This window comes from Saccopteryx leptura, chromosome 9, assembly GCF_036850995.1.
Source record: "Saccopteryx leptura isolate mSacLep1 chromosome 9, mSacLep1_pri_phased_curated, whole genome shotgun sequence".
Classification (NCBI taxonomy): Eukaryota; Metazoa; Chordata; class Mammalia; order Chiroptera; family Emballonuridae; genus Saccopteryx; species Saccopteryx leptura.
Genome location: NC_089511.1, coordinates 30087229 through 30113853, shown reverse-complemented (window position 1 = coordinate 30113853; position 26625 = coordinate 30087229). Strand labels below are relative to the sequence as shown.

Genomic DNA, 26625 nt, shown 5'->3' with positions numbered 1-26625 from the left:
TTTAAATGTCATATATGATAAAATAGATTATAAAAAGTTTATTTACAATGAAACTGTTACTTTATATAATGGAATCATCTGGTGTGCTACCTCCTGCATTAGTAACTTAAGGGACCCAAGTCTGATTTTCCTAGAAAGTTTCTCTTTGGATACAGTTGCTTGGTGCTTCTTTATGTGATCCAAGGCTTAAGAGAAACTTCATGAAAACCAGCAACTGGAACCAGATTTCTCTAGGATCAAGGGGAGACAGGTGCAAGAAAAAGGACATCCTGTTGCTTTTTACAGGCGCATAACTGCTATGCTTTGCAGGATACCGGGGAGAGGGAGCACATAGTGGAAGAGGAATGAATCACTCCCAACAATTATACTGAACATTTCTAAACTGTCAATATTAAGAGTTCCTGTCTAAAACACAAGTTTGGACATAGAAGCTATCCAGCCAACCATGACGTGGTGTACGCAGTGTAGTCAGGGAGATGCGATGCTTACAAAACCATGTCCATCTTATTTATCTTTAATTTTAAAATAATTCATTCTCTTTTTGGGTATGCAAGTGAGCAACGGAGAAAGTGGTGCATCTGCAATGCCTGCAATTAAAAAAAGAAAAAGAGAAAATGAAAATAACCATGGGACAAAGATTTGAGTGAGTTTAAAAATGGCAAAATTACAGTGTGGATCATGGACCTCCATTGAATGCAGAAGCAGATATGCAATACAGGGTATGACAGGACAGCAGACTGGCTATGAGAAAGCTCAGAAGTAATTAGTCAGCGAAGAGGTTTGAATGTAGTAATTGTTAATTCTTCTAGCTTGCAAAATAAACTGACTGCTTACCTGCTGGTGCTAAGGATTTCAATGCTTCCAGAAGATTTGGGCTAGAGAACTTTACGAGGCACCGGAGGGGTTCTTTTCTTTCAGCCAAGATGTTACTATTTAAGTCACTTTTGAATTTTGTTTCAAGCTGTCAAAAAATATATTTATAAATGACTATTAAATATATCAGTTGGAATGGCAAGATGTAACAAAATTGGGTTACTCATTTCATTAGTTCTTATCAAGAAATATAGCGATTAATGGGTAGGGGAAGCATTAATTTGCTAATTGCACATGTAGAGGGCAACGAGCACATCAAATGACAGCACACGCTAAAGGCCAAGTGTGCACAGCACTGTCATGCAGGGGACCCTAGAGGTCAGTTCCACCCACAGGGGCCCTTTTTTGCATTTTTAATGGAGAATTATCACTATCATTTTTTTTTTTTAGAAGTTAGTTTGGCATTGAAGGTATTTTTCTTTTCTTATTTTTCTTAAACTTTATTTGTTTTAGAGAGAGAAGGGGGAAGGAGCAGGAAGCATCAACTCCCATATGTACCTTTACCAGGCAAGCCCAGGGTTTTGAACCTGCGACCTTAGTGTTCTAGGTTGAGGCTTTATCCACTGCGCCACCACAGGTCAGGCTATCACTATCTTTTATAACCTGTTATTTCAATATAAAAATGTCATGTTTTTTGTTGTTGTTTTTTTGTATCTTTCTGAAGCTGGAAACAGGGAGAGACAGTCAGACAGACTCCCGCATGCACCCGACCGGGATCCACCCGGCACGCCCACCAGGGGGCGACACTCTGCCCACCAGGGGGCGATGCTCTGCCCCTCCGGGGCACTCCAGCGCCTGGGGCAGAGGCCAAGGAGCCATCCCCAGCGCCTGGGCCATCCTTGCTCCAATGGAGCCTTGGCTGCGGGAGGGGAAGAGAGAGCCAGAGAAGAAGGGGGGGGGGTGGAGAAGCAAATGGGCGCTTCTCCTGTGTGCCCTGGCTGGGAATCGAACCCAGGTCCCCCGCATGCCAGGCCGACGCTCTACCGCTGAGCCAACCGGCCAGGGCCATGTCTTTTGAATCACTACCATGACTTCCTTTTTACTTATGATTATGGAAGATTTTAAAAACATACAGAAGTAAGGAGCACAGTATAATGAGTCCCATGGGCATATCATCCAGCTGAAGCAAGGATCAACTCGTGGCCAGTCTGTTTTCTTTTGTGACCCCACCTTCTGTTATGTATAGCCCACCTCCACTGGATTATTCTGAAACATAGCCAGGGACACCAGAGTATTCCATCTATAAATATTTCAGTATTATATAAAAAAGAAACTAAAAAGTGCTCTTTTTCACCCCCATAACATTATCACCCATAAAAAAATTAATAACATCATCAAGTATCCAAGTACTGCTACTTCAATAGGTACACTTGGCTTTTAGATTCTAATTTCAATTTTAATTTATTTTTTAAAGTGATTCTTCACATTCGGAGACAGTATGCTAGACGGTGAGTAATGTCTACAATTACCTCAAATGGTTCTGAATAAAGAAAGAGAAAGAAAGCAATTGTGGCAAAATGTAAATAATCGGTGAACTGAAGCAAAGGGGACATGGGTAGTCTGTAATATTCTTGCAGGTTTTCTGAAGGTTTGACATTTTTCAAAATGGAAAAGGTAGGTTAAAATTAGTAGCAGGTATGAATCAATATAGAACTTGACTTAGAGGATAGAGCCATTCTAAGATGTGTGTCAAGGGAACTGTGCACATTAAATCTCACATACAGGCCTGTAGTAGGTCTTTATCTTTAATATGCAGAATTAGGTACAGGGTTTGTAAAACCAGATGGGTGGGTCCCACCTCCAGAATTCTTGACCCAGTAGGACTAGGGTGGGGCCGAGAATCCACATTTCTTATCCATTCCCAGGTGTTGCTGGTACTGCTGGTCTAGGGACCACAATTTGAGAACCAGAGTCCCACAGTATGAGCTGTTTAAAGGAACTGGGTTAAAATCTGTCATTCAGGGAACCAAACCTGAAAGGTGTCAATCAGCCATTGCCACTAAAAAGAGATCAAACCAAATAAGCATTAGGCCTAAGTGAGCTAGCTGATCAACAGCAGATTTCAAGTGTGGCCTGTACCTGTAGGGGCACTAAGCAGAGAGACTTACTGGAGGGTTCAGGGGGAGGACAGTGTTGTGACTATGAGTCTACACTGTGAATCTATACCGTGAGTATAGATTAGGGTGATCATGATGTAACCTTGAGTTCTTTCACGGTGGGCAGTGGGCTTGTCCCCTACCTGGGCCTTCCCGGTGTGCAGTGGCGCACTTCTGGAATGAGCTAGGTTCACAGTACTAATGAGGCTATTGGTTTTTTTCTCCATGTGATACCAATTGGCCTATACAATGATTTATTGAAGTTTTTTTTTTGTTTGTTTTTTTGTTTTTTATTTATTCATTTTTAGAGAGGAGAGAGAGAGAGGGAGAGAGAGAGACAGAGAGGGAGAGAGAGGAGAGAGAGACAGAGAGAGAAGGGGGGGAGGAGCAGGAAGCATCAACTCCCATATGTGCCTTGACCAGGCAAGCCCAGGGTTTCGAACTGGCGACCTCAGCATTTCCAGGTCGACGCTTTATCCACTGCGCCACCACAGGTCAGGCATATTTAAGTTTTTATAATGACTTATTTATTCAGCTTTTTTATTTAACAAGTCTTTATGAGCACTACTCTTGTTATAAGTATTGTCCTAGGTGTGGATGGACTGGAAAGGTATAGCTTACAATTGTTTTCCCCTCAGAAATATGGAACACGGCCAGTTATACATAATTGAATTCTATAAAAGATGAAATGAAAAGGCAAATTCAAAATTTCCAAAGGTCTTTTTCTACTAATAAAGGAAGTTACTAAATTTGACAGAGAAGTCTATTTTAACTCATAAGTTTATTATACAAAATTAAAGTGACAAGTATTTATGAAATTGTTTCTTAGAACCATTTTCTACTTAAAGATTTTGTTCTTTAAAAGAGACATTGATAACTGTAGAGAGTTTACATCGATATACTACCTTATATTGTGCAAATTCTAGTCTTGGTTGAGGATAGTCTCCGAAAATTTCTCGAGTCACTCTTTGGATTCTGTCTTTTTCTATTCTGTTTTCGTGAATGATCCTTGGATCCACTATAGATGAAAGATTTAAAATAAAACAGCTGTTAGGACTATATTTCATCCTTAAAGTACCCTCTTTTCATTTCTAACCTTTCAACTTGCTTGTATAATTTAAAGATGTTTACTGTTTTTTCTCCTGATTGTAGTAACTTCTTATTGTAGAAAAAAATGGAATGGGCTGATAAATTAAGTTTAATTCTAGGCGCTGGCTAGTTTGCTCAGTGGATAGAGCGTTGGCCCGGCATGCAGACCTCCCAGGTTCAATCCCTGGTGAGGGCACACAGGAGAAGCAACAGTCTGCTTCTCTTTTCTTCCCTCTCTCCCTATTCTCCCTCTTCTCCTCGTGCAGCCAGTAGCTGAACTGGTTAGAGCATCGGCCTCAGGTGCTGAGGATAGCTGGGTTGGTCTGAGCATTCGCCACAGGCACTGAGAATAGCTCGGTTGATTCAAGTACCTGCCCATTAGTCCCAGACCGGGTTGCTGGGTGGATATCGGTAGGGGTGCATGCGGGAGTCCATCTCTCTCTATCTCCCCTCCTCTCACTTAAAAAGACAAAAAAGTGTCCAAATTTCAGTTTTTATTTTAAAACATACATACTATTTATATCTAGCCCAAGGCTTCTTTCTTGTAGAGGTGTAGTCATGTTGTGAGTTTCAAAGGTCTAGGGAAAAAAAAAAGAAAAAAGTAAATGTTTTCCTAATATTTTAAAATTGATTTTAGAGAGACAGAGGGAGGAAGGGGGGCGGAGGAGGCAGGAGTGGAGGGATGAGGGGAAGGGGGTGGGGGCAAGGGGGAGGGGGGAGGGAGAAGTGGGGGGGAGGGGGAGAGAGAGAGAAGCTCCACTTAGTTGTGCTCTCATTGGTCACTTCCCGTGTGTTTGCCCTGATTGGGATTCAATCCGCAATCTTGGTGTTTCTGGATAATGCTCTGACTGAGCTAACCAGCCAAGGCCACTAATTTTTTTGTATTTTTCCGAAGTTAGAAGCGGGGAGGCAGTCAGACAGACTCCCGTATGCGCCCAACTGGGATCCACCCAGCATGCCCCTGATGCCCATCAGGGGGCGATGCTCTGCCCATCTGGGACGTTGCTCTGTTGCGGCTGGAGCCATTCTAGTGCCTGAGGGGGAGGCCATGGAGCCATCCTCAGCACCCAGGCCAACTTTGCTCCAATGGAGCCTTGGCTGTGGGGGAGAGAGGGGGAGGGGGAGAGAGAGAGAGAGAGAGAGAGAGAGGAAGAAGAGGGTGAGGGTTGGAGAAGCAGATGGGTGCTTCTTTTGTGTGCCCTGACCAAGAATTGAACCCTGGACTTCCACACACCGGGCTGACGCTCTACTGCTGAGCCAACCGGCCAGGGCAAGGCCATTAATTTTAACACCTTGAAGTACAGCTATTAACTGGTTTTGGTACATAAAAGTATGTCAAATTTAACTTTATTTTTTCCAACAAGAAGATATTTGAGGTCATACCCAGGCTGAGCTAAACATTTCCCCTAGTGCAGGATATGGGCAGAGACCGCTAGCGCCAGCAACATGGCTGTTTTGCTTGAGGAGCTCTGTACTTTGTTATCATAAACATGGATGTGGGCCTGACCAGGTGGTGGCGCAGCAGATAGAGCATCGGACTGGGATGCGGAGGACCCAGGTTCGAGACCCTGAGGTCGCCAGCTTGAGCGCGGGCTCATCTGGTTTGAGCAAAGCTCACCAGCTTGGACTCAAGGTCGCTGGCTCAAGCAAGGGGTTAAGTCTGCTGAAGGTCTACGGTCAAGGCACATATGAGAAAGCAATCAATGAACAACTAAGGTGTCGCAACGAAAAACTAATGATTGATGCTTCTCATCTCTCTCTGTTCCTGTCTGTCTGTCCCTATCTATCCCTCTCTCTGACTCACTCTCTGTCTCTGAAAACAAAACAAAACAAAACAAAAAAACCCAACATGGATGTGGAAGAAATAGATGGTGAGGGCAAAAGCTAGAGAAATCAAGGTAGTATTTGCAATGTGATGTTTCAGCTTTATAGCTATGTCTCTATAACCCTAAAAATCTCACTGAGATTCCTTTTGGAAAAATACTTTCCCTACTGAAAGTCTAAATTTCTCAAATCCCTTCTCTGCCCTTTCTGCACTAAAGCCAGTTTTCATAACTGTTTGACAATGTGAATTTTCCTAGGAATGCAACTGTCAGAGTAGAACAGTTAATCAGTTGATATTAATATGATGGGAGGCTGGTGGGTAAGAGGGGAGGGGGCTGCTACGGGAGAAAAAATCACTAACCTCTTAATGTTAGATTTTTTTTCCCTTAAAGAGTGGCTTGCAGAGAGTCACCATGTTTTTCTACTCAGAACAGGTGAAATACCTAATTGCAGGGCGGGGCAAGAGTAGGTTTAGAATTGTGAGTATGGAAAACAGAGTTTATTCTTATATTATTATCTATTAATTATTGTATTATAGTCCATATGAACAACTGTAAACCTACTTTTGCCCTACCCTATGTACACAAGGGCCTAAAGATTTATACACAGATTATTAACGATCCACCAACAGGAATCTGAACATACAAACACACCAATGCAACACAGAGGTGCAAGTAACCCTGATCCTGTGGGTAAGGCCAGAGCTGGTATCATTAACGGGAAATAATGCATTTAAATAATTTTAATAGATATTGTGGGACTTAATAAACCAATGCTTTTTCCTTTATTTCTAACCCCTATATCCCTTGCTTGACTGATGGGACAAAAAATTAATGCTACTTCTCTCTTGCATAATAAAATGATGTAATTAGCTTGAAAAGGCAGTGGTAAGTTATTCTAGAGAGAAAATAAATGCTAATTAAACAGCTGATCTGGAAACTGGGATCTTCGAGATAGTCTCCAAGAACTAATGAGCAGTATAAAACACAAAATACTATTATAAAAAGATGATGGCAAGGCATTACTTGGTTTCATGTCAAATAACTGAAAACTCTCTCTACATTAATAATACCTGAAGTGATTTCCTTTTGTTGGAAGTGGGCTCTTCCACCTGCTCAGTGGCTCCTAACTCATGTGTAAAGAGAAAATGAAGACTTAACTTTAAAGAGAGTCACTGATAGGCTCACCTGATCATACTGTTTAAAAACAATAGCCTTGAGAGAGTCCAGGTATCGGCTTCTGAAGTCCATTTTCACAATTCGATGGTGTTTGCTAGCAATTGTTAGTGCCTTGAAACAAAAATCAGCAAGACTATTAGGATTATTATGTCTATTTCTGTATTTATAATATTTGTCAAAGTAAAATTAGGAGCTGCTGTAAGTGAATAATTTCCACTTAAGAGTGAAAAGAAATGCAGAAAAATGTAATCTCATGCCCTGTTACTCAGCTTATAAGTAACAGGGCAAAAAAATGGCTAATGGCATTAAAATTATCTTAAGTAGGAAGTCTTTTTATACTACTTTTAGAAACGTGATCCTATTTAATGTTAGGAATTACAATAAGTTCAGACTTAGGAATAAACAATAGATACTCAAATGTTACCAGTTTAGAATGCCAGCCATCTAATACTACAATGATACTGCCACACAAAAATGCAAATATGTACACTTTAGGACAAATATTGAAGAAAAAAGTACACCTTGAAGTGCAATTTATAAAAGCTTCCCATGATCTGGGGAAACAAGGTATAAGGTTGAAACCGAACTGATAAAATAAGATATTTACCTGGACTAGAGGGTAGAGATAAATTTGCCTTAAGAAACACAGTGGAAATAAACAGCTTTTGGGGTAATGTTTAAACTAGCTGTGCAGGGTGGCCTCACTTGGCTGTAAGTGGATGAATGACTGCTATATATTATAAAGAAGAGATCCCGAATGTAAAGAAGCAGATCTAAGTGTGAAAGGGAAGAAGCTAGCAGCCATAGGAATCTTTCTGCCACTTCAGTCAACACCCAAGGAATTTAAATGACAAGCAAGTCTACCCACCAGGATCTTAAAGCTGTTGGATGCACAACCTTGGAGTGCACACTCCACTTAGCACTGGAGATGACATGCCAGGATGGTACAGCTGCTTGCCCACAAGCAGCAGGAGTGGCAGCTCTGGCAGCAACTGAGGTTCCATTTCGTTGTGAATGTTAACAGAGCGGAAGCATCAGCAGTCGCCAGGCCTATGTAGGGTTGGCTTATTCCAGGAAAGACAGTAGGAAGCCAGAGCCCTAACAAGAAGCAGGCTCTGAAGAAAGTCCTTATGTTAAAGCAGTCTTCTCATGTACAGAATGTAGGGGAATGGTTACAAATGAAAATAATGTTCATTACTAGGCAAATTATGCAGTCACAAAAAAAGTAGTGAGATGTAGCATATGGAACCACATAGAAATGTTAAAAAATCAAATGACAGGTGCTGTGTACTACTCTGGTTTTTGTAATAAAACATCTTAAAGGAAGTAACAAAACAGTTAACAGTAGTTATTTTGGGTAAATGGGACTGAGAAAGAGGGTTTGAAGTTTTAAAGGGCTGTTGCTCTTCAGGGACTTCTGTGTTGGTTGAATTTTTACATTAAACATATATTACTTCTAGAGGAACTGACAATAACAGAGAGCTCCAAACCAGGGCGTGCCCCACTTTCCCGTTTGCAGAAGAATCACACTTCCTTATTTCAGGAAGTCAGGAATTAACACGTGGTATTTTATATCCAGTGCTAAACGTACACCGACCTCTGACAGGGAATGAGGCGGTCTAGCCGTAGTCATGGCTCCGTACCTGACCCAGGAGGGGAAGGCTGCTCCGCAGCTTGGAGGAGGAGACAAAGGCGTATGGAGTCTGGGAGTAGTACACCAGGTAAGTAGGCTTGTACTGGTTTGGCTTTCTGTGTTGTGTTCCCCAGGCAATTCGAATCCATACTGCATTCTCCTCGGCATCTCGGAAGGTGACCGATACCTTATTAAAAAAACAAAACAAAAAAACAATCCCCCCCTGTGAGTTTCCTACTTAAAATCTCATGGCAAATAACAGGTGCTTTTTCGGAGTGAAGAATGTCACTGTAACCTTCCCCATAGTCTTTTCTCCTACTTTTTATTATAGCATTTTGGGAATTCTAATTATTTTTATTTATTCATTCATTTTTTTTTTAGAGAAGAGAGAGTGACGGGGGGGGGGGGGGGGGGGGAGAGCAGGAAGCATCAACTCTCATATGTGCCTTGACCAGGCAAGCCCAGGGTTTTGAACTGGCGACCTCGGCGTTCCAGGTCGATGCTTGATCCACTGCGCCACCACAGGCCAGGCGCATTTTGGGAATTTTAAGAAAATGTTTTGTGGTTGTTCTGTAGACACATAATATGCCTTGCAAAGTCTTAGAAGAAAAAAAATTAAAAACCTACAATCAAGGTATGAAAATCTGTGTTCCTCTACCTGTAAGAGTTATGAAGCAAGGCCGCCTTACAAATGTTATACTTGTTCTAAAATGGAGCCTTTTTAGAGGTGGAGGCATTAAGCACAGAAAAAAAGAAAGAAAGAAACTCATTGACACAGACAACAGCATGGTGATTAGCAGAGGGAGAGGGGGAGGGGCGACAGAATAAAGGGGGAGTGAGTGGTGGTGGGAGAAGACTTGGGGTGGTGAACACAGTGTAGTGTTTATAAATTCAATTAAAACTATACATCTATAATTATATATATGTAATATATATTTTAATAAGTTAAAAATAATAATAAATTAAAAATAAGTTCTATAGTGCACATTCTGCTAAAAAGGCTCCATTTTTATTTAATTTATTGGGGTGACCTTAGTTAATACATAGGTTTCTGGTGTACAATTCTATAATACATCATCTGTATATTATACTGTGTGTTCACCACCCCAAGTCCTATAAAATTTAATAGTTACATTTCTGTGTAGTAATAGGCCCCAAAATATACTAATCCTAATGTTTTTATGCATTTAGCTCAGAGGCTAAAAATTAAAGTTATGTAGTGTGAATGTAGGAAATTCTACTTGGTTTCCATTTTATCAATAAAATGTAGACCTTGCTAAACTTTTGAATATGATTACCAGTTGGTTTGGAATTCAGTAGCCCACTCTTAGATTAGTTCCCCCTTGACTCAGTTTCCCCTTGGAGTTCAGACCCTGCAAAGGAGGCACTTGAGGCATGTGTACTTGCCTGGCCCATGTCTCTTTATTTCCTCCCTCTTGTATCTTTTTTTGTTTGTTTGTTTATTTATTGAACTTATCGAGAGGAAGAGTGAGAGAGACAGGAACATCTGTTCTAGTATGTGCCCTGGCCAAGGAATTGAACCAGCAACTTCTGTTCTTTAGGTTGATGCTCTAACCAACCAAGCTATCTGGCCAGGGCACATCTTTCCTTTCTTTTTTTAAAGATTTCATTTATTGATTTTAGAGAGAGGAGAAAGAGAGAGAGAGAAGGGTGGGGGAGGAATGGGAAGCATCAGTTCATAGCAGTTGCTTCTCATATGTGCCCTGACTGGGCAAGCCCGGGGTTTTGAACTGGCGACCTCAGCATTCCAGGTTGACGCACTATCCACTGCGCCACCAATGGTCAGGCCACCCTCTTGTATCTTACTCCAGTAAAGCAGATTATTAATGTAGCTGCTGGCATTGAGAAAGCAGTTTCTTTGACTTGGCCCACTCTTTATTTGGCTGCTTTTCCAGATTCCCTTGGTGCATCATCAGATAAGGAACCCTCCCCAGTCCTGGGTGTGGAGCGTGCAGAGCTGTCTGACCTTCCCTGTGTGAGCAGCACAGCGATTGACCCCAACAGGGGGACCACTACTCCCTTGAATGGAAGATAGGGTCTTATTCTGAATAGCCTCTTTGTATCATGCTACCAAAGCAAAAACACCTGTAAAACTGGGATTGAATGCAGTATATCGAAGGCACACTTTTATTTATTTATTTTTTCTAAAGTTGGAAACGGGGAGGCAGTCAGACAGACTCCCGCGTGTGCCCGACTGGGATCCACCCAGCATGCCCACCAGGGGCGATGCTCTGCCCATCTAGGGCGTCGCTCTGCTGCAACCAGAGCCATTCTAGTGCCTGAGGCAGAGGCCATGGAGCCATCCTCAGCGTCTGGGCCAACTTTGCTCCAATGGAGCCTTGGCTGCGGGAGGGGAAGAGAGAGACAGAGAGGAAGGAGAGGGGGAGGGGTGGAGAAGCAGATGGGCGCCTCTCCTGTGTGCCCTGGCTGGGAATTGAACCCGGGACTCCCACACGCCAGGCCAATGCTCTATCACTGAGCCAACTGGCCAAGGCCGAAGGCACACTTTAGAAGGAGAAAACTGGTAGCACTCAACATATTCAGGTAGTCTCTCTAGGCCAGAATGAGAATCTTTTTAAGTGAGGGCTCATGGAAGGGCTTAAAGAGGCCTGTGAGCTCCATGAAGTGGATGCAGTCAGGTGTATATGTCTCAGTGCCATGCTTTTCTGGGGAGAGGTGCTATATCACTTATCAAAATTTTCATAGGGATTTACAATCCCAAAAAAAAGGTTAAAAAAAAATCAGTGGGCTAAGAGAAAAGGATGTTCACAGAGTCAGTATAATCCTGGCCCAAATGGTATTCAGATGTTCCATCTCACATTTTTACAGTAAGATACTCAGAATCCTGAAGAGGTGGGGCCCAGTCACAGACTTTTATTATCTTCCAAAGGAACTATCTCAATAGTTGTCATTCTGCAATAACAGGGATAAAGCATTTTCAGAACAACAGCCCAGATTAATAATGCCTGAGCTTAACTAGGTGATTAATCCCACCAGGGTTCCTAAGTGGTCTGGCTAATCTGGGAGCATAGTCCTCTAAACTGTCAGTTACTGGCTACCACCCACAGCTACTGAAAGAGATTATTAAAAAGTTTTAGTGTGAGAATCAAATACAGCTTACAGCACATAGAATCACCACATAACAGACTATCCTTCTTGTACTGATATACAGGTATATAAAGAGTAAATGTGCCATTTACAATTAAAACATTTTTTATTTGCCTCTTCTTTGTAAGTTTTCCAAGAACTTCGTATCTTGAGTAGTTTTACCCCTGACCCCCCTTTCACAAAGGCTCTGGATTGGATCCCTGAACCACAGGCTCCATCCATCACTCCCCAGTTAGGTTCCCCGTGCCTTCTCACACCTGCTTCTCTACCCAATTGATTCAAAGGCAGGAGTTCTTAACCTGAAGTCCATAGTTAGAATTCAGGGTATTTATGAACTTGGGCGGGGGAAAAAATATTACATCTTTATTTGCACTAATTTCTAACTGAAATTTATAATGTTCTTCAATTGGGAAGGTAGGCAACAAAACAGAATTTTAGGATCAGTTATTTTGTTGTTCATAGAAATACCAAATATTTTTTTTACCACATTACTATTGTTGCACATGCCTCAAAAAATCATCTATACCCATTACTACTTTGAAAGTAGTTGTTTGTACACCTGTGAGATTTGTGTTAATAAAGAAGCACATGTATGCATCACTGTATCATAGTTTAGTATTTTACTAGTTTAATGTTAACATAATTGGTTTCCCTTTTAATTCTATGCATTTTATTTTCATAGCATTTTAAAACACTCTTCCGAGAAGTGGCCCATAAGCTTCATTAATGGCTAAAGGTAGTCCTTGGCACAAAAAGGTTAAGACATCTGTCTTAGAATAGCAGGTGAGTCCCTCTTCAATCCTGAGTACCAGGAGATGCTACTAAGCATGACATTACCATCATCAGCCTGTGGGAAGGTGGGGTTATCCAGTTGTTGGTTAAGTTATGAGGAGGAAAGTGAACACAAGTTGGGAGTTCTTGGTCAATTGAGAAAAGGGGTTAGGACCTGTGGATCAGCTCTGAGCAGGGAAACTATGGATAGAGAAGACACAAGAGCTTGTACATCCCTAGCTTTTAAAATGTACAGTGTACACAGCATGTAGGTCTCTAGCTGCCCTTTCAAACGGGACAGCCATGTCCTAGAATAAAGTTTCTTTGTTCCTCCAGCTTTTCCCGCCAGTCTGCCTGAAATTTATTCAGGAGACAAAAGCTTTTAAAATACAGCAATGATAAAAAGAGAAGAAATCTAACAACTGCAATACTCAGGCATTCAAGTAGGAGGGTATCTGAGCGTTTCAGACTCTTTTCTCCGGGAATGGTGGGGGCAGGAGGCAGGGGGCTCAGAAAAGGGACGTTCTGGTGCCTAGCGGCGCATGGAGCGAGCGAGGAGAGGGCTCTTGAAAGGAAGCAGGTGAGCTCGGAGCCGAGCAGAGAGAGCAGCTCTCTAGGAGGTTTCTTGTTTTGGGTGAAGAAGTATGGGAATGCTGCCAAAAGTGGTTCTCAAAATGAGCTAGCCAGTCATGTTCAGCTGCATAGAGGCTGGTTCCAGAAGGGTCCAGACCATAGTCCACAACATTTACAGAGCGCTGCCAGGGACCCTGTGCCAGTGAGGCTTTGTTTGTTAAAAAACAAAAAAACAAAAAGCAGCTGTGTGTGCCACACCCAAGTGGGATGCTCCTTTCATCTCTGCAAAGTTTATAATTTCACAGTAAGAAAAATGTTCAAATAATATAATAAAAAATAACAACTTAGGTACAAGGTAGAAAAAAAGTACTTATTCATAAAAGAGACGAGAAAAATAGAGACATACCTTCTCCTGGCTCACAATTATCCTTGAATTAATTTATAAATTAAATGGACCTCCACTCAAAATGCTGAAGATTTTGTCTTATAAATCTGATAAAGTGATTCTAAGGTTCATTTTGAAGAACGATCAGGGTGTTTTTGGTAAAGAAGAGTAACTGAGGATAGGGGCAGGGTGGATGTGCTTTAATGGTTATTAAGATACTTTAAAAACCACAGCGATGAAAGGAATGAGGAGTTTGTAAAGAAAGTGTTCAATTCATTTGTTCCCCAGCATCTGTTGCACCCTCACCCTTTCCTGGGTCGGTGGAGAGCAGGGTGATCAGAATTCTGCTGGGAGGAAAACTGACAGTTCAACCAGAAAATGGGAAGAGTATGGTGACAGGAGCACAGGACGGGGGCCACCCAGTCCAGGCAGGGCAGCACTCTCTGAGGGACCACCGTGTAAGTGGAGGTCAAAGGGACAGGGAGGAATGACCTGTGCAAAGGCCAGGTGGTGGAGGTCATTCCAAGGAGAGAGAATAGCCTATGGTAAGTTCAAGAACTCAAAGAAGATTAATTCAGTAGAAGATTAGTTTGGCTGGAGTGTAGAGTACAGGCGATGACCCCTCGAGACAGGCAGAGGAAAAAGAGATCAAGAAGTAGAAGAACAAAGCCCTGGGTAGATAGCTTGGTTGGCTGGAGCATCGTCCTGAAGCGTGGAGGTCGCCAATTCAATCCCTGGTTAGGGCACATACAAGAACAGCTTGATGTTTCTGTTTCTTTCTCTCTCTCAAAAAAATAAATAAAATAAAATTAAATTAAATTTAAAAAGGAGAAAGAAACAGAAGACTGCAGACTCTAAAAGTATGAACAAATCTTAGGATTCCAACAATGATTAACCAGTGGAAAAAGCTGAACTAGCCACCAAATGGTGTTGGGACCAGTCATTAGCTTCTGAAAGAGAAATGAAAACGACTCTATTCCCCTCTCCCTTTCTTCCACCAAAGAAAATTTCTGTACCTCATTGGTGGAGGGCCGAGTGCAGAACCTTGTGGGATGCCCTAGTGAAGGGCAGAAGGAGTTCGTCATGGAGACAGTACTGGAGCAGTTTAGGATGGGTAGAAGACAACCAGGAGAAGACATGTTCAAGAACAAGAGGGTTTGACAGCCAATAGTCCAAGAGTGTGACCTTGAGCACAAGAAATGGATGTTTTAAGTCATCCCCAGCATCTGGCACGCGGCAGAGAGTAAGCCGGGAGTCTGCTCAGTGTAGATGTGAAGAGCGTGGTCTGGAAGCCTCCTGTCTAGGTTTAAGCCCTGGGTCTGCTATGTTCAGCTGTGTGACCCAACTTGCTCCATCAGGAGGATGCAGTGAGTTAACAATTGGGAGGGGTTAGAATGGGGCCCAGCACACGCAGGTGTTTGCCATCAGCATGACTGTTGAAAAATAACAGACCACCAGATTTTGTGATAAATATCACTGGCACCCTTCAGCAGGGAAGTCCCCAAACTTGACTGGGCATCAAGATCACCTGGCAGGCTTGGGCGCAGCGCCACAGTGTTGGATTCAGTAGGTCTGGAATGGAACCCCAGTATCTGCAGGTCTAACAAGTTCCCAGGTGATGCTGATCCTGCTGGTCTTGGGGTCACACTCTGAGACCACTGTCCTCATGACTCGATTTCAATATGGAGGTGAGGGCAGTATCTAGAAGGCAAGGCACTTAAATACGAAGCCAGCAAGGATGGTTTACCCTTTCAAAAGGTATTTTTGGGGAGGTCTTTAAAAGGAAGCAATAAATAACATCCCTCTGCTCTATCTTTCTGGAACAACTAAGGAATAAGATAAAAGAGTTGGCAGGTGGAGGCCAACATATAACTCATATTACCAGGAAATTGGTGACTGGCTCATATCCGCAGGCCAGTGGCCCTCTGGACAATAAAACCCAGCGTCGGGCAGAGTGCCCACGTGGTCGCTGGGAGAGTCACTCCGGGCGCCCTCCCTTGCAGGGCAGAGCCGGGCCCTGGAGGAACAGTCCTGAACAGCTGCTCCCTGCAGGCAGCTGCTCTCACTCAGGTTAAGCCAGTGCTCCTGCTGGAGAAAGGCGAAGGGTGGTGGTAAAGGGACCCCTTCTACATGAGGGACACATCAGCTACAAGAACCATTTCCCTCCAAGAGTTTTATGCTTAAGGATGAGCAAGGCGAATGGATGTACATTTACTGAGACTTGGGCATGTTTATAAGCAGTAGAGTAGGCATCAGCAAATGATGAGACTGAGACGGTCAAAGAGTAGAGAAAAACCACGCGTGTAGGCCCGATGATGATGTGGGAGATGGATTCAGAGCACACAGAAGGGTCATTGTAAGAAAGGAGAAGAGAGAGTATGTTCAGTGACAAGTGAATACGTAGATAGAATGACAGAAGTTGCAAAGGACGAGGTAAGGAGACAGAAGGACAGATCAAGGAATCTGTGTATGAAAAAAGAGGGGACACTATTATTCTAGGGAGGATGGCCATAGCATGGTGAACATGACAGATTTTTTGGCATGTCTTTATACGTAAGGAGGACTAAGACAGACTAAGGTGGAAAGAGAAAGAAAATGATCACCTGTACCAACGACAAGGTCATAAGGCGGTGCCTGCGGAAACAGAACGGTGGGAAAAGGTTCTGCGGGTGCTCCTGAGCCGCACTGACCAAAGCAGGAGCCACACGGCGCCCACGGCTATTTCACTAAAATTCGTTACAGTGAAGTAAGACCACTGTAGTGCCTCAGTCACACTAGCCACATCTGAGGTGCTCAGCAGCGACACGTGGCGATGAGTGAATTGGACGGTGCCCACACTGAACACTTCGTCCTTGCAGAGAGCTCTACTGGGCGGGGCTGCTCTCGAGAAAAAAGCAGTTGCCCTTGAATTGAGACGCAAGGGAAAAGGAAGTTTTCATAATAAAAACTTTGTCGTTGTTATGAACTAAAGTAGTACAGAATATTACTAATTAAAATTCTTACTAATTAAAAAAAGGTAGTAGCAAATTTTAAGTGCACAGTTGCCATGAAATAGAATTTTATGGAAATTCAGAAAGATTTTATTCTTACATTTTTTAATGCTCTCTGAAGAACTTTCTTAAACGAACATTTGAAATGTTTCATATCAAAAGGGTCAATGTCGTCCCCTGTCAAAGTGAAAAGAAAAATCAGGAAAAATTAAGGGAGTTACAATGCCTTCAATGAATACATCTGCAAACACGCTGAGGTGAGCATTTCCTGTGACCTCAAAGAGCAACAATGATCCAATCACACAAATGTACTGCTAGTACTCTGACACAGCATTGACAAATATATTTTTCATTTTCCTGTACATGAATAATAATCACCTCATTTTGAAAGAAAAGAGATTTAAGAGGAACGTATTGCTATTTCTTTCTTCTTTTTTTTGGTATTTTTCTGAAGTTGGAAACGGGGAGGCAGACAGACTCCCGCATGCACCCGACTGGGATCCACCCGGCACGCCCACCAGGGGGCGATGCTCTGCCCATCTGGGGCCTCGCTCTGTTGTAACCAGAGCCATTCTAGTGCCTGAGGCAGAGGCCATGGAGCCATTCTCAGCGCCCGGGCCAACTTTGCTCCAATGGAGCCTTGGCTGCGGGAGGGGAAGAGAGAGACAGAGAGGAAGGAGAGGGGGAGGGGTGGAGAAGCAGATGGGCACTTCTCCTGTGTGCCCTGGCCGGGAATCGAACCCGGGACTCCTGCATGCCAGGCCGATGCTCTACCACTGAGCCAACCGGCCAGGGCTGCTATTTCATTTTTAAGTAGCCAAAACAGCAAATACAAATGTTCACTTCAACAGGGAAAATGTTACCTGGTTCTTTAGTCATCTGATAAACATCCCAGACTTTCTGGTGCCGATGAAACTGAGTATCTGAGTGAGAGAGGAAGAGCTTATTACTATTATATCATAGAACTTTTAAGTAACATGCTTATGAATACATATTTTTAATAACATGAAAGTGAACAGGTTATATTTTTATTCAAAAATATTAAATTTTACATGGGTTAAATTTACTCCAGAGAAACAAAACACATCATAAAGAATTACTCAATCAAGTAGCCTTAGCATTTAGTTTTACGTTAGATCATTTATTTTCTTTCCATGCAGAATGCCGCATTTATTGAGCATGCCAGGGATGATGTACTCCCCGTAAATGGTGTGTGCACTGGCTGGCTGTTCCTTTGTCTGGAGCATTCTTCTCCTAGCTTGTTGAACTCTTCATTCCCGCACCTTATCTGGTCTCTACTAAAATGCCACCTATGCAGTGCCTACCCTGATCACCCTACCCAAACTGACCCTCCATCCTGCTTTAATTTCCTATCATATAATTAGATGGTCATCTACATACTGCTTGTCTCCTCAATGAGAATCCTGCGGAATACAGGACTTCGCCTTCTTCACTGTTGGATTCCCAGTGTCCAGACACTGGGTGGCATGAAACAAGCACTCCATATATAGTTGATGAATGAATGAATGATAATGTATGATATAGAAGACACTCTGCAGGAGTTACAGACTTTAGAGCAGGGGTCTCAAACTTGCGGCCCACGGGCCGCATGCCGCCCGCCCACCAATTTTGTGCGGCCCGCAGACTAATCAAACTTCGTGGATTAGTCTGTGGGCCAGTCTGCGGGCCGCACAAAATTGGTGGGCGGGCCGCATGCGGCCCGTGGGCCGCGAGTTTGAGACCCCTGCTTTAGAGTGAGTGTCTTGGAATTAAAATGGACCTAGGAAGTTATTAAGTTCAATCCCACCATATTATCACCTGGCTTTACTCAGTCTCGGCACTGACCTCTGTCTGCATCCCTGTCTCTTTGCACCTCTGACTTATAAGAGGGGGCTGTTTACCCCACCACTAAAGGGCACTAATTTGCTGTGCTTTTTGTACTTTCTTGTCCTTCCTACAGTTGTGTCTTTTTTTTTATTCTTTATTTGTTGCCTTGGTTCCCATCTCCTCCTCTTGCTCCATTTATGGCAATGGCCTGACACTTCTAGATTACCTAAGTTTTGTCTAACACAGGTATAATCTGACACTATGTGGTGCCTGCTCAAGAGACAGCATCTGAAGGGTTTTTGTATTTCCTTCTGGGTTCTGTGTTTCAGAGTTAAGATGGCCTGCTAATTGATCTCTGAAGAAGATTGTTATAATAATGATAGAAATTAAAATTTTTTGTTGTTAATGATGCCATTAAGTATCATGCAAAAGTTTGTAAGTGGCAAAGACTTAAATACACATGAAGACATTTCCTCAAATAGAATGCATCCTAGACTAATCCATGATGGGGCCAAACTTGGTCCACCTCTGGTGTTCCCTCTCAGCTAGGGGCTCCACTTTCCTTCTAGTTTTACCAATAGACCCCGGAACCATACATGCTTCTCCCACTCAGTCCCCCTGACCACACCACATGCAAAGTCTAGTCGGTTTTAATCCGTACGTTCCTAACAAGAAGCACTATAAGAACAAATTTTCAGAAATATATTTTCAATTCTTTTAATAATAATACAAAGTCTAACAGATATTTACTGTGTGTTTATTATATGCCAGTTACTGTGCTAAGAGCCTCTCAAGCATTATCTTACTTAACTTTCACAAGAATTCTGTGCTATTTTATTATAATATTATATTAATAGGTGCTATTATTATTTCCATTTTACTTAGTAGAAGTCTGACACCTAGAAGGGCGATGTGACTTGGCAAAGAACACAGACTGGTAGGCGACAGAGCTGGGATTTTACACACCAGGTCAACTTGACTCTAGAATCTGAGCCCTTGCTTATAAAATTGCCTCTCTGATGAAACTGCATTCATTAAATATAAATACAAATCACCAAAACTTACAAATGATGTCTAAAAGGGCAATGTCATCGACACTCGCATGCTTCTCCTGAAAAGGAAGGTAGAATATTCAGTAAACATGGCTATAGGTTTGATCTACCCCATTTACAGCACATGTTAGAATTGCTCAGAACAGGTAGAGCACCCTCTCGATACCTTCTGACTCATGTTTCAGTACAGGAGCTCACAACTGGTCTCCCACCACCTACTCATTTATCACTTCTAACTTGTTTTTTAACCAAACTTCTAGTCTTCCTCTATAATAATTTCCTCTAATTTTTTTTAAGCGAGGGAAGAAGGGAGGGATGGGGGGGGGGGAGAGAGGAGGGCAGGGGCGTACAAACAGGAAGGAAGGGAGAAAGATGAGAAGCATCAACTCATATTTGCTGCACCTTAGTTGTTCATTGATTGCTTTTTCATAAGTGCCTTAACTGGGGGCACCAGCCAAGCAAGCGTACCTTAGCCTAAAGCCAGCGACCTTGGCCTTCAAGCCAGTGACCTTTGGGCTCAATTCAGCAACCATGGGGTCATGTCTATGATCCCATGCTCAAGCTGACTACTCCACACTAATGCTGGTGAGCCTACACTCAAGCTAGATGAGTTTGTGCTCAAGCCAGCGACCTTGGGCTTTCCAACCTGGGTCCTCAGCATCCCAGGCCGATGCTCTGTCCACTGTGCCACGACCTGGTCAGGCTCTTCTAAATTTTTTAAAATTGATTTTTAGAGATAGGAAAAGGGAGAGGGAGGGAGAGAGAGAGGGGGAAGAGAGAGAAAGAGGGAGGGAAGGAGAAAGAGAGAGAGAAACATCAATTTGTTGTTCCACTTATTTATGCATTCATTGGTTGATTCTTGTATGGACTCTTATCAGGGACAGGACATGCAACCTGGGCATAACAGGATAACGCTCTAACCAACTGAGTTACCTAGCCATGACTTCAACAGGGTTTCTTAATTAGGCACCACAGATATTTTGAGTCAGATAATTCCATGTTGTAGAGCTGTTGTAGGATGTTAAGGAGAGTTCCTGGCCTCTATCTCCTAGAAGCCAGTAGCACCCCATTCCTACAGTTTTGACAACCAAAAATGCCTCCAGACATTGTGTCCTCTGGAAGACAAAATCATCCCATCTGAGAACCACTGTTCTGTCCATATATATTTATATGTATGCATAGTGTATAGTTTCTTTCAATGTGGACACAAAGAGTATTCTTTTTAATGGCTGAAGAATATTTTGGTATGTGGATTTATGTTATTTAGCTAACCTATGTATAGTTGTTTGAATTTCTTTTTAAACATTGGTAGTTAATATCTTTATTTACATGTAAGTTTTTACATATTTTTGCATACACATATGCTTATCAATTATATTTATATATGTGTCTTTATTTTTTATGATTCTATCCACAAAATTTCCAGAAGTGGAATTGCTTGGTCATAAAGTATATTTATTTAAATGTGACTAAGGAATGGGTATATTGGAATATGGGAAATCTTTGTACTAGCAACTTCTCTGAACGTTTGAAAATCAATTTGAAACAAAAAGCAAATAATTAAACAAATATGTGTGTAAGAGTTTCTCTTTCTGCACAACTTGACCAACACATTTTTTACTATTATCTTTTCATCTTTGACAATCTGATAGGTAAAAAACAATGTTGCTCATTACTTTAACTTGCATTGATTGTTTTTCTCTCATGATTATTCACTTTTTTTTTTTGTAGTGATTTGTAAGAAGTTTTGGTCAGCTGAAAAGCTAATTTAAAAAAATTAGTGTCTTCTCCACTGTAGTTGTACACAGCCTTATCATTTCATAGCTTAGCAGCGGCCTTAAATCTCCTTTGGACTAAGGAAAGGAAAAAAAGAAAAATACCGAAGAGGTTAGCATGATGTTCAAGCTTAATCATTTTGAATATTGTTACCTCGCAAAGCAGAACCAAGTCATGAACCAGAGATTCCTTTCTTTTCCGGAAGTTTACGGTCTGTAGTTGATTTTCAGACAAAAAATTCCAGGCTTGTAGGACTGTCATCATTTTAGTCATTGGGATTTTCAAGATGGTCCTCTTGATAAACTCCACAACAGTTTCATCCATTTCTTTGGACTTTAATAAAAAAATCAGCACAACCAAATATCAACCAAGCATAAAAGTTTAACAGTGAATTTTTTCAGCATTTTATTTTTAGTCAGGATTTTGATTCGTAGGTCCAACACCCAAATGTTTATTTTCCCTTTTCTCAGCTGATCTGCAAAATGTTTCAACAAGAGAATTTAATTTTCTCCTTGTTATATTTAAATATGTAAAAGTTTTTAAAAATTAGTGTTCTCTCTCCTTTTTTGGCTACAGTATTTGATCTTTTGATGGCAATAGTATGGAAATCACTCATTCATTTCCTGATTCATGTAACAAATTACTGAGCACCTATGTGTGCCAGACACTTTTCTAGGCGCTGAGGATAAATTGGTCTTTAAACAAAAAGACAAAAATCCCTGTCAGTATGAAGCCTCCTTTCTACTTGGTAGAGACAGGCAACAGAAAAATCATAAACTGTCTTAAAAGTGGTAAGTGCTGCAGAGAAAATGGAGTAGTTAGGAACTAGTCCTAGTGAAAACGGAGCAGTCTGGGAGTGAGATGGGGTAGGAGCAGAGAGAGGCCTCACAGAGAAGGTAACATTTGAGCCAGTCCTCAGAGGAGAGTGAGCCACGTGGCTAGCCAGTGGAAGAGCTTTTGAGGCAGAGGGACCACAAATATGAAAGCCTGGGGGCCTTCAAGGAAGAAGGCCCCCAGGGAGGCCAGAAAGAAGAGCACAGAGGAGGAGGTGAGGTCCAGATAACTAAGGGACCTGGGGCCACAGTAAGGATCATGGCCTTTACTCCGACAGAAACCGGCTGCTGGAAGGTTTGGGGAAGAGGCAGGATATGCTCTCACTTAGGTTTTCTCCCAGGATTAATATGGCTACTGTACGGAGAATATAGTAGGAGGGTGGGAGGAAGCAGGAGGTCAGCTAGGGTGTACCTCAATAACATAGGCTAGAGATGATGGTGGCCCAAGGTGGAGGTGGTGAAAGAGGTCAGATTCTGGATACACTTTTTTTTTTTTTTTTACTTTTCTGAAGCTGGAAACGGGGAGAGACAGTCAGACAGACTCCCGCATGCGCCCGACCGGGATCCACCCGGCACGCCCACCAGGGGCCACGCTCCGTCCACCAGGGGGCGTCGCTCTGCAGCGACCAGAGCCACTCTAGCGCCTGGGGCAGAGGCCAAGGAGCCATCCCCAGCGCCCGGGCCATCTTTGCTCCAATGGAGCCTCGGCTGCGGGAGGGGAAGAGAGAGACAGAGAGGAAGGAGAGGGGGAAGGGTGGAGAAGCAGATGGGCGCCTCTCCTGTGTGCCCTGGCTGGGAATCGAACCCGGGACCTCTGCACGCCAGGCCGATGCTCTACCACTGAGCCAACCGGCCAGGGCTGGATACACTTTTAAGAGAGCCCCACAGGATTTCCTGATGCATTAGATGCATGGTATAAGAGACAGAAGAATCAAAGACGATACCAAGGTAACTGGAAGAATGGAGCAGCTATTACTTGTGACGGGAAGACTAGTGGGGGCGGTGAGGGGGCAGAGGAAAGCTCCAGAATTCTGTCTTATTAAACTCTACGTGGAGAAACTGAATAAACAGCTGGATTTATGAGCTTACAAGACAGAGCTGGAGGTGGAGGGGATTGCAGTCTCTTTCTCTTTTAATGCACTGCTAGTTAACACAGAGCTATTATATCACTTTTCTTGCCCCATGCCGAAGGTGAGATTCAACTGTCCAAGTTTTTTATTTTTTTAAAGATTTTATTTATTGATTTTTAAAGAGAGAGAGAAAGGGGGAGAGGAGTGGGAAGCATCATCTCATAGTAGTTACTGCTCATATGAGCCTTGACCTGGCAAGCCTGGGATTTTGAACCAGCAACCTTAGGTTTCCAGGTTGATGCTCCATCCACTGCACCACAACAGGTCAGGCAAAAGATGAATTTTTTTTTTGAGAAGTAAAGAGAAAGGGAGGAGAGGGGAGGGGAAAACAGAGAGAAGCATTAACTCGTTCCACTTAGTTGTGCCCCCACTGATTGCTTCTCATATGTGCCCTGACCCAGGCACAAACCAATGACCTCGGGGTTGAACTGGTGCCCTTGAGAAATGCTTCAGTGCCCCCCTGGGCTCAAGCTGGTGACCCTGGTGCTCTGGGATGACACTCTTTCCACTGCACCACTGGCCAGACCAGGGCTGTCCAAAAGGTCTTGAGCCGCATATCTGGTGTAGCTCTCCCAGCAATGGACAGGGTAATTATCTTCCAGAGCATAACTTAGTGGCTCTCAGAGCTGTGGAATAGGGAAGTCCTTTCATTACTTTCTCTGGACAGAGCTGTAGGCCAATGGTGACAGCTGATCTCAACTCTGCTACTTCATTTGGGGACACTAATTGGCACCTTGCTTTCTCTCTCAAAATATAGAACATAAAAAGGAGAGAAAGCATGATTTCTAAACAAAGATTATGTAGAATATCCTCAGCCTTTAAATTCTGTAACAGCCTATCTTCTGGGAAAGCGTATACAGATCTTACTGTCTGTGTTTAAGACAAGGGGCAAAGACAGTCAGCCTGTCAATCTCATCTGCTGCCACAACTACAGGATTTCCAAAGACAAAGAGAGGAGTGTCTCTCCACAAGAATCCTGACTGTGGTTTAGTTCTACCCTTTAGGTGTGTGTTGAACACTGCATATAGCTTATTATCAGTGACCACTTCCAAAAAGATATGGAGGTGGACTGTCTTTTAAAAAGATACTAAAAACAAGTTAAAGCAAAAATGAGGAACTATTATGAGTTGTTTAGAAAAACAATTGAATTAAGAACATGAAAACGATCAGTCTCATGAAAATTCAGCCTGACATTGACTTAACATCAAGACTAAAATCCTCACCATGGTCTATGAGGCCCTGTGTTGTTTGGTATCTTGCTTCTGTCCCCATCACCAACCACTAACTCCACGGTTTTCTGAGCTCTAGCTACATTGGCCTTTTAGCTCCTCTAATACAAAATGATTCCTCCAGCAAGGTCCATTGTATTTGCAGTTACCCATCTAGAAGATTTGTTCTGCATATACTCACATGGGCAGCACTCGTAATTCAGAGATGGCTTTTCTGGGAGACTTGTTCTGACCACCCAATCTAAAGTTACTTCCCCAACTTACACTGTTAGTCTGTACAGAACTATCTGAAATTATCTTGCTTATTGATTACTGCTGAACAATATTTTATTGAGCTCCACTAAGGTAGGAACTATATGTTTGTCTTATTCATGGCTATATCCCTAGATGACAAAAACTTGTGGAATTAAGTATTACCTCATGTATAAGACATACCCTTTCCCCCCCCCCAATTTTTTTTTAAGAATTTTTTTTATTCATTTTTAGAGAGAGAGAGGGAGAGAGACAGAGAGGGAGAGAGAGGAGAGAGAGACAGAGAGAGAGAAGGGGGGAGGAGCTGGAAGCATCAACTCCCATATGTGCCTTGACCAGACAAGCCCAGGGTTTCGAACCGGCGACCTCCGCATTTCCAGGTCGACGCTTTATCCACTGCGCCACCACAGGTCAGGCCCCAAAAATTTGAGGTCTAAGAACTGCGTGCATCTTATACAGTGGTTGTAGATATTTTTTACTTGCATTTCCCACATTTTTGCGCAGATGAGGAGTTGTGTGAATTTTATGATGAATAAAACTTGAGTTCAATAACTTTATGTAATACATTTTCTTTTTTCAAATTTCGGGTCCCAAAATTAAGGGAAGTCTTATACATGGGAGTATCTTATACATGGGGAAATATGGTACTTTCCCCTAAGCAGGATGCCTGAGGAGATAAATAACCTGGGAAGGATTAAGATCCAACAAGCAGCCTGGCCTGTGGTGGCGCAGTGGATAAAGCAATGACCTGTTAACGCTGAGGTTGCTGGTTCAAAACCCGGGCTTGCCTGGAAGAGGCACATATGGGAGTTGATGCTTCTTGCTCCTCCCCCGTACTCTCTCTCTCCTTCCCCTCTCTGAAATGAGTAAAAAATCTTAAAAAAAAAAAAAAAAAAAAAAAAGATCAACAAGCAGTGAAACATCGAAAACAACAGAGGTGGGGGTGGGCTTGGTAAAATGGTATTCCTGGGCCCTATTGATTTAAACTGGGGGTGGGGGGTCACTGACTAATGCACTTTGGAGTACTTAAGAAGATTCTAAATTGGGGGTAAAGTTTGCAGAATACCATCCTAAAGAATATTGGTAGAAAGAGGACACTCAATCTCACCAATGAAGTTGGAAAAGTACTGAATCAACTCTGAATCCCTGTGATATATCTAATTTCTTATTTCCTAGCATTTAGCAGCTCAGTGCCGGGCATATTGAAAGTGCTCAACTCTGGCTGGGTATCTCAGGTGGTTAGAGCTACATGCCAAGGTTGCGGATTCAGTCCCCAGTCAGAGCACAAAGAAGGATCAACTGAGGAATGCATAAGTAAGTGGAACAAATCAATGGGTTCTCTCTCTAAAAATCAATCCGTAAAATAATTTTTTTAAAAAGTGCTCAAGATATTTGTTGAATGAACGCATGACAAAGAGGCCTTTTTAGTAACTTTCCCGTAGAGCTACACCGCTGAAAAGCTGCGACAAGTAGCATAAGAATGCGCGAGGCTGCATGCACGAAGAACCAAGGTTAACTGAGAAATCAAAACACCCATACGTAGGCAAAACTACAATCCAAAGTCCGAGTAGCGTGCCCCATCACGTGACAATTCGGGGCGGCTCGGCACTGACGCACGCTGACGTAAGACCCCGCCCCAATGCGGGCGGATGTGAGGTCACGACCAAGTATCATTGCCCTCTCTCCCTTAAGCCTCGACTGTAGTCCTGGCCCCTCCGCCTCCAGTAGAGAGACCAAGCGCCAATTTTGTACCTTGGGACTTGCGGCAGTCGCGAAAAAGTCGCCCCAGAGGGTTCCCCTCAGGCTCCCGCCACCCTCTAGGGCCCGATTCCGTGCTGCCAGAGGGCTCTTACCGTCCACAACGCCAACCGCCTCACGCCTCAGCAGCCGTTCCCGCCCGTTGAGCCTTCAAAAGCCACCAATTGCGGTTCTCACCGCCCTCGAGCTCCGCCCCCTGGGGAGGGGTCCAAACTTCGGACTGTACC

At 42.9% G+C, this 26625-nt stretch overlaps 1 protein-coding gene across 1 annotated transcript; it reads right to left on the bottom strand.

Moving 5' to 3' along the window:
• On the bottom strand, positions 1 to 26583 carry CENPN (centromere protein N). Its single transcript, XM_066348805.1, has 11 exons — positions 26494 to 26583; positions 21350 to 21529; positions 19434 to 19479; positions 17405 to 17464; positions 16642 to 16718; positions 8704 to 8880; positions 7070 to 7171; positions 4573 to 4636; positions 3875 to 3987; positions 835 to 961; positions 1 to 587 (listed from the first exon to the last, which is right to left on the bottom strand). The coding sequence occupies exons 2-11, from the start codon at positions 21518 to 21520 to the stop codon at positions 505 to 507; spliced, it is 1020 nt and encodes a 339-aa protein (XP_066204902.1). The 5' UTR covers positions 21521 to 21529; positions 26494 to 26583; the 3' UTR covers positions 1 to 504.
• Positions 26584 to 26625: the final 42 nt, after the last annotated feature.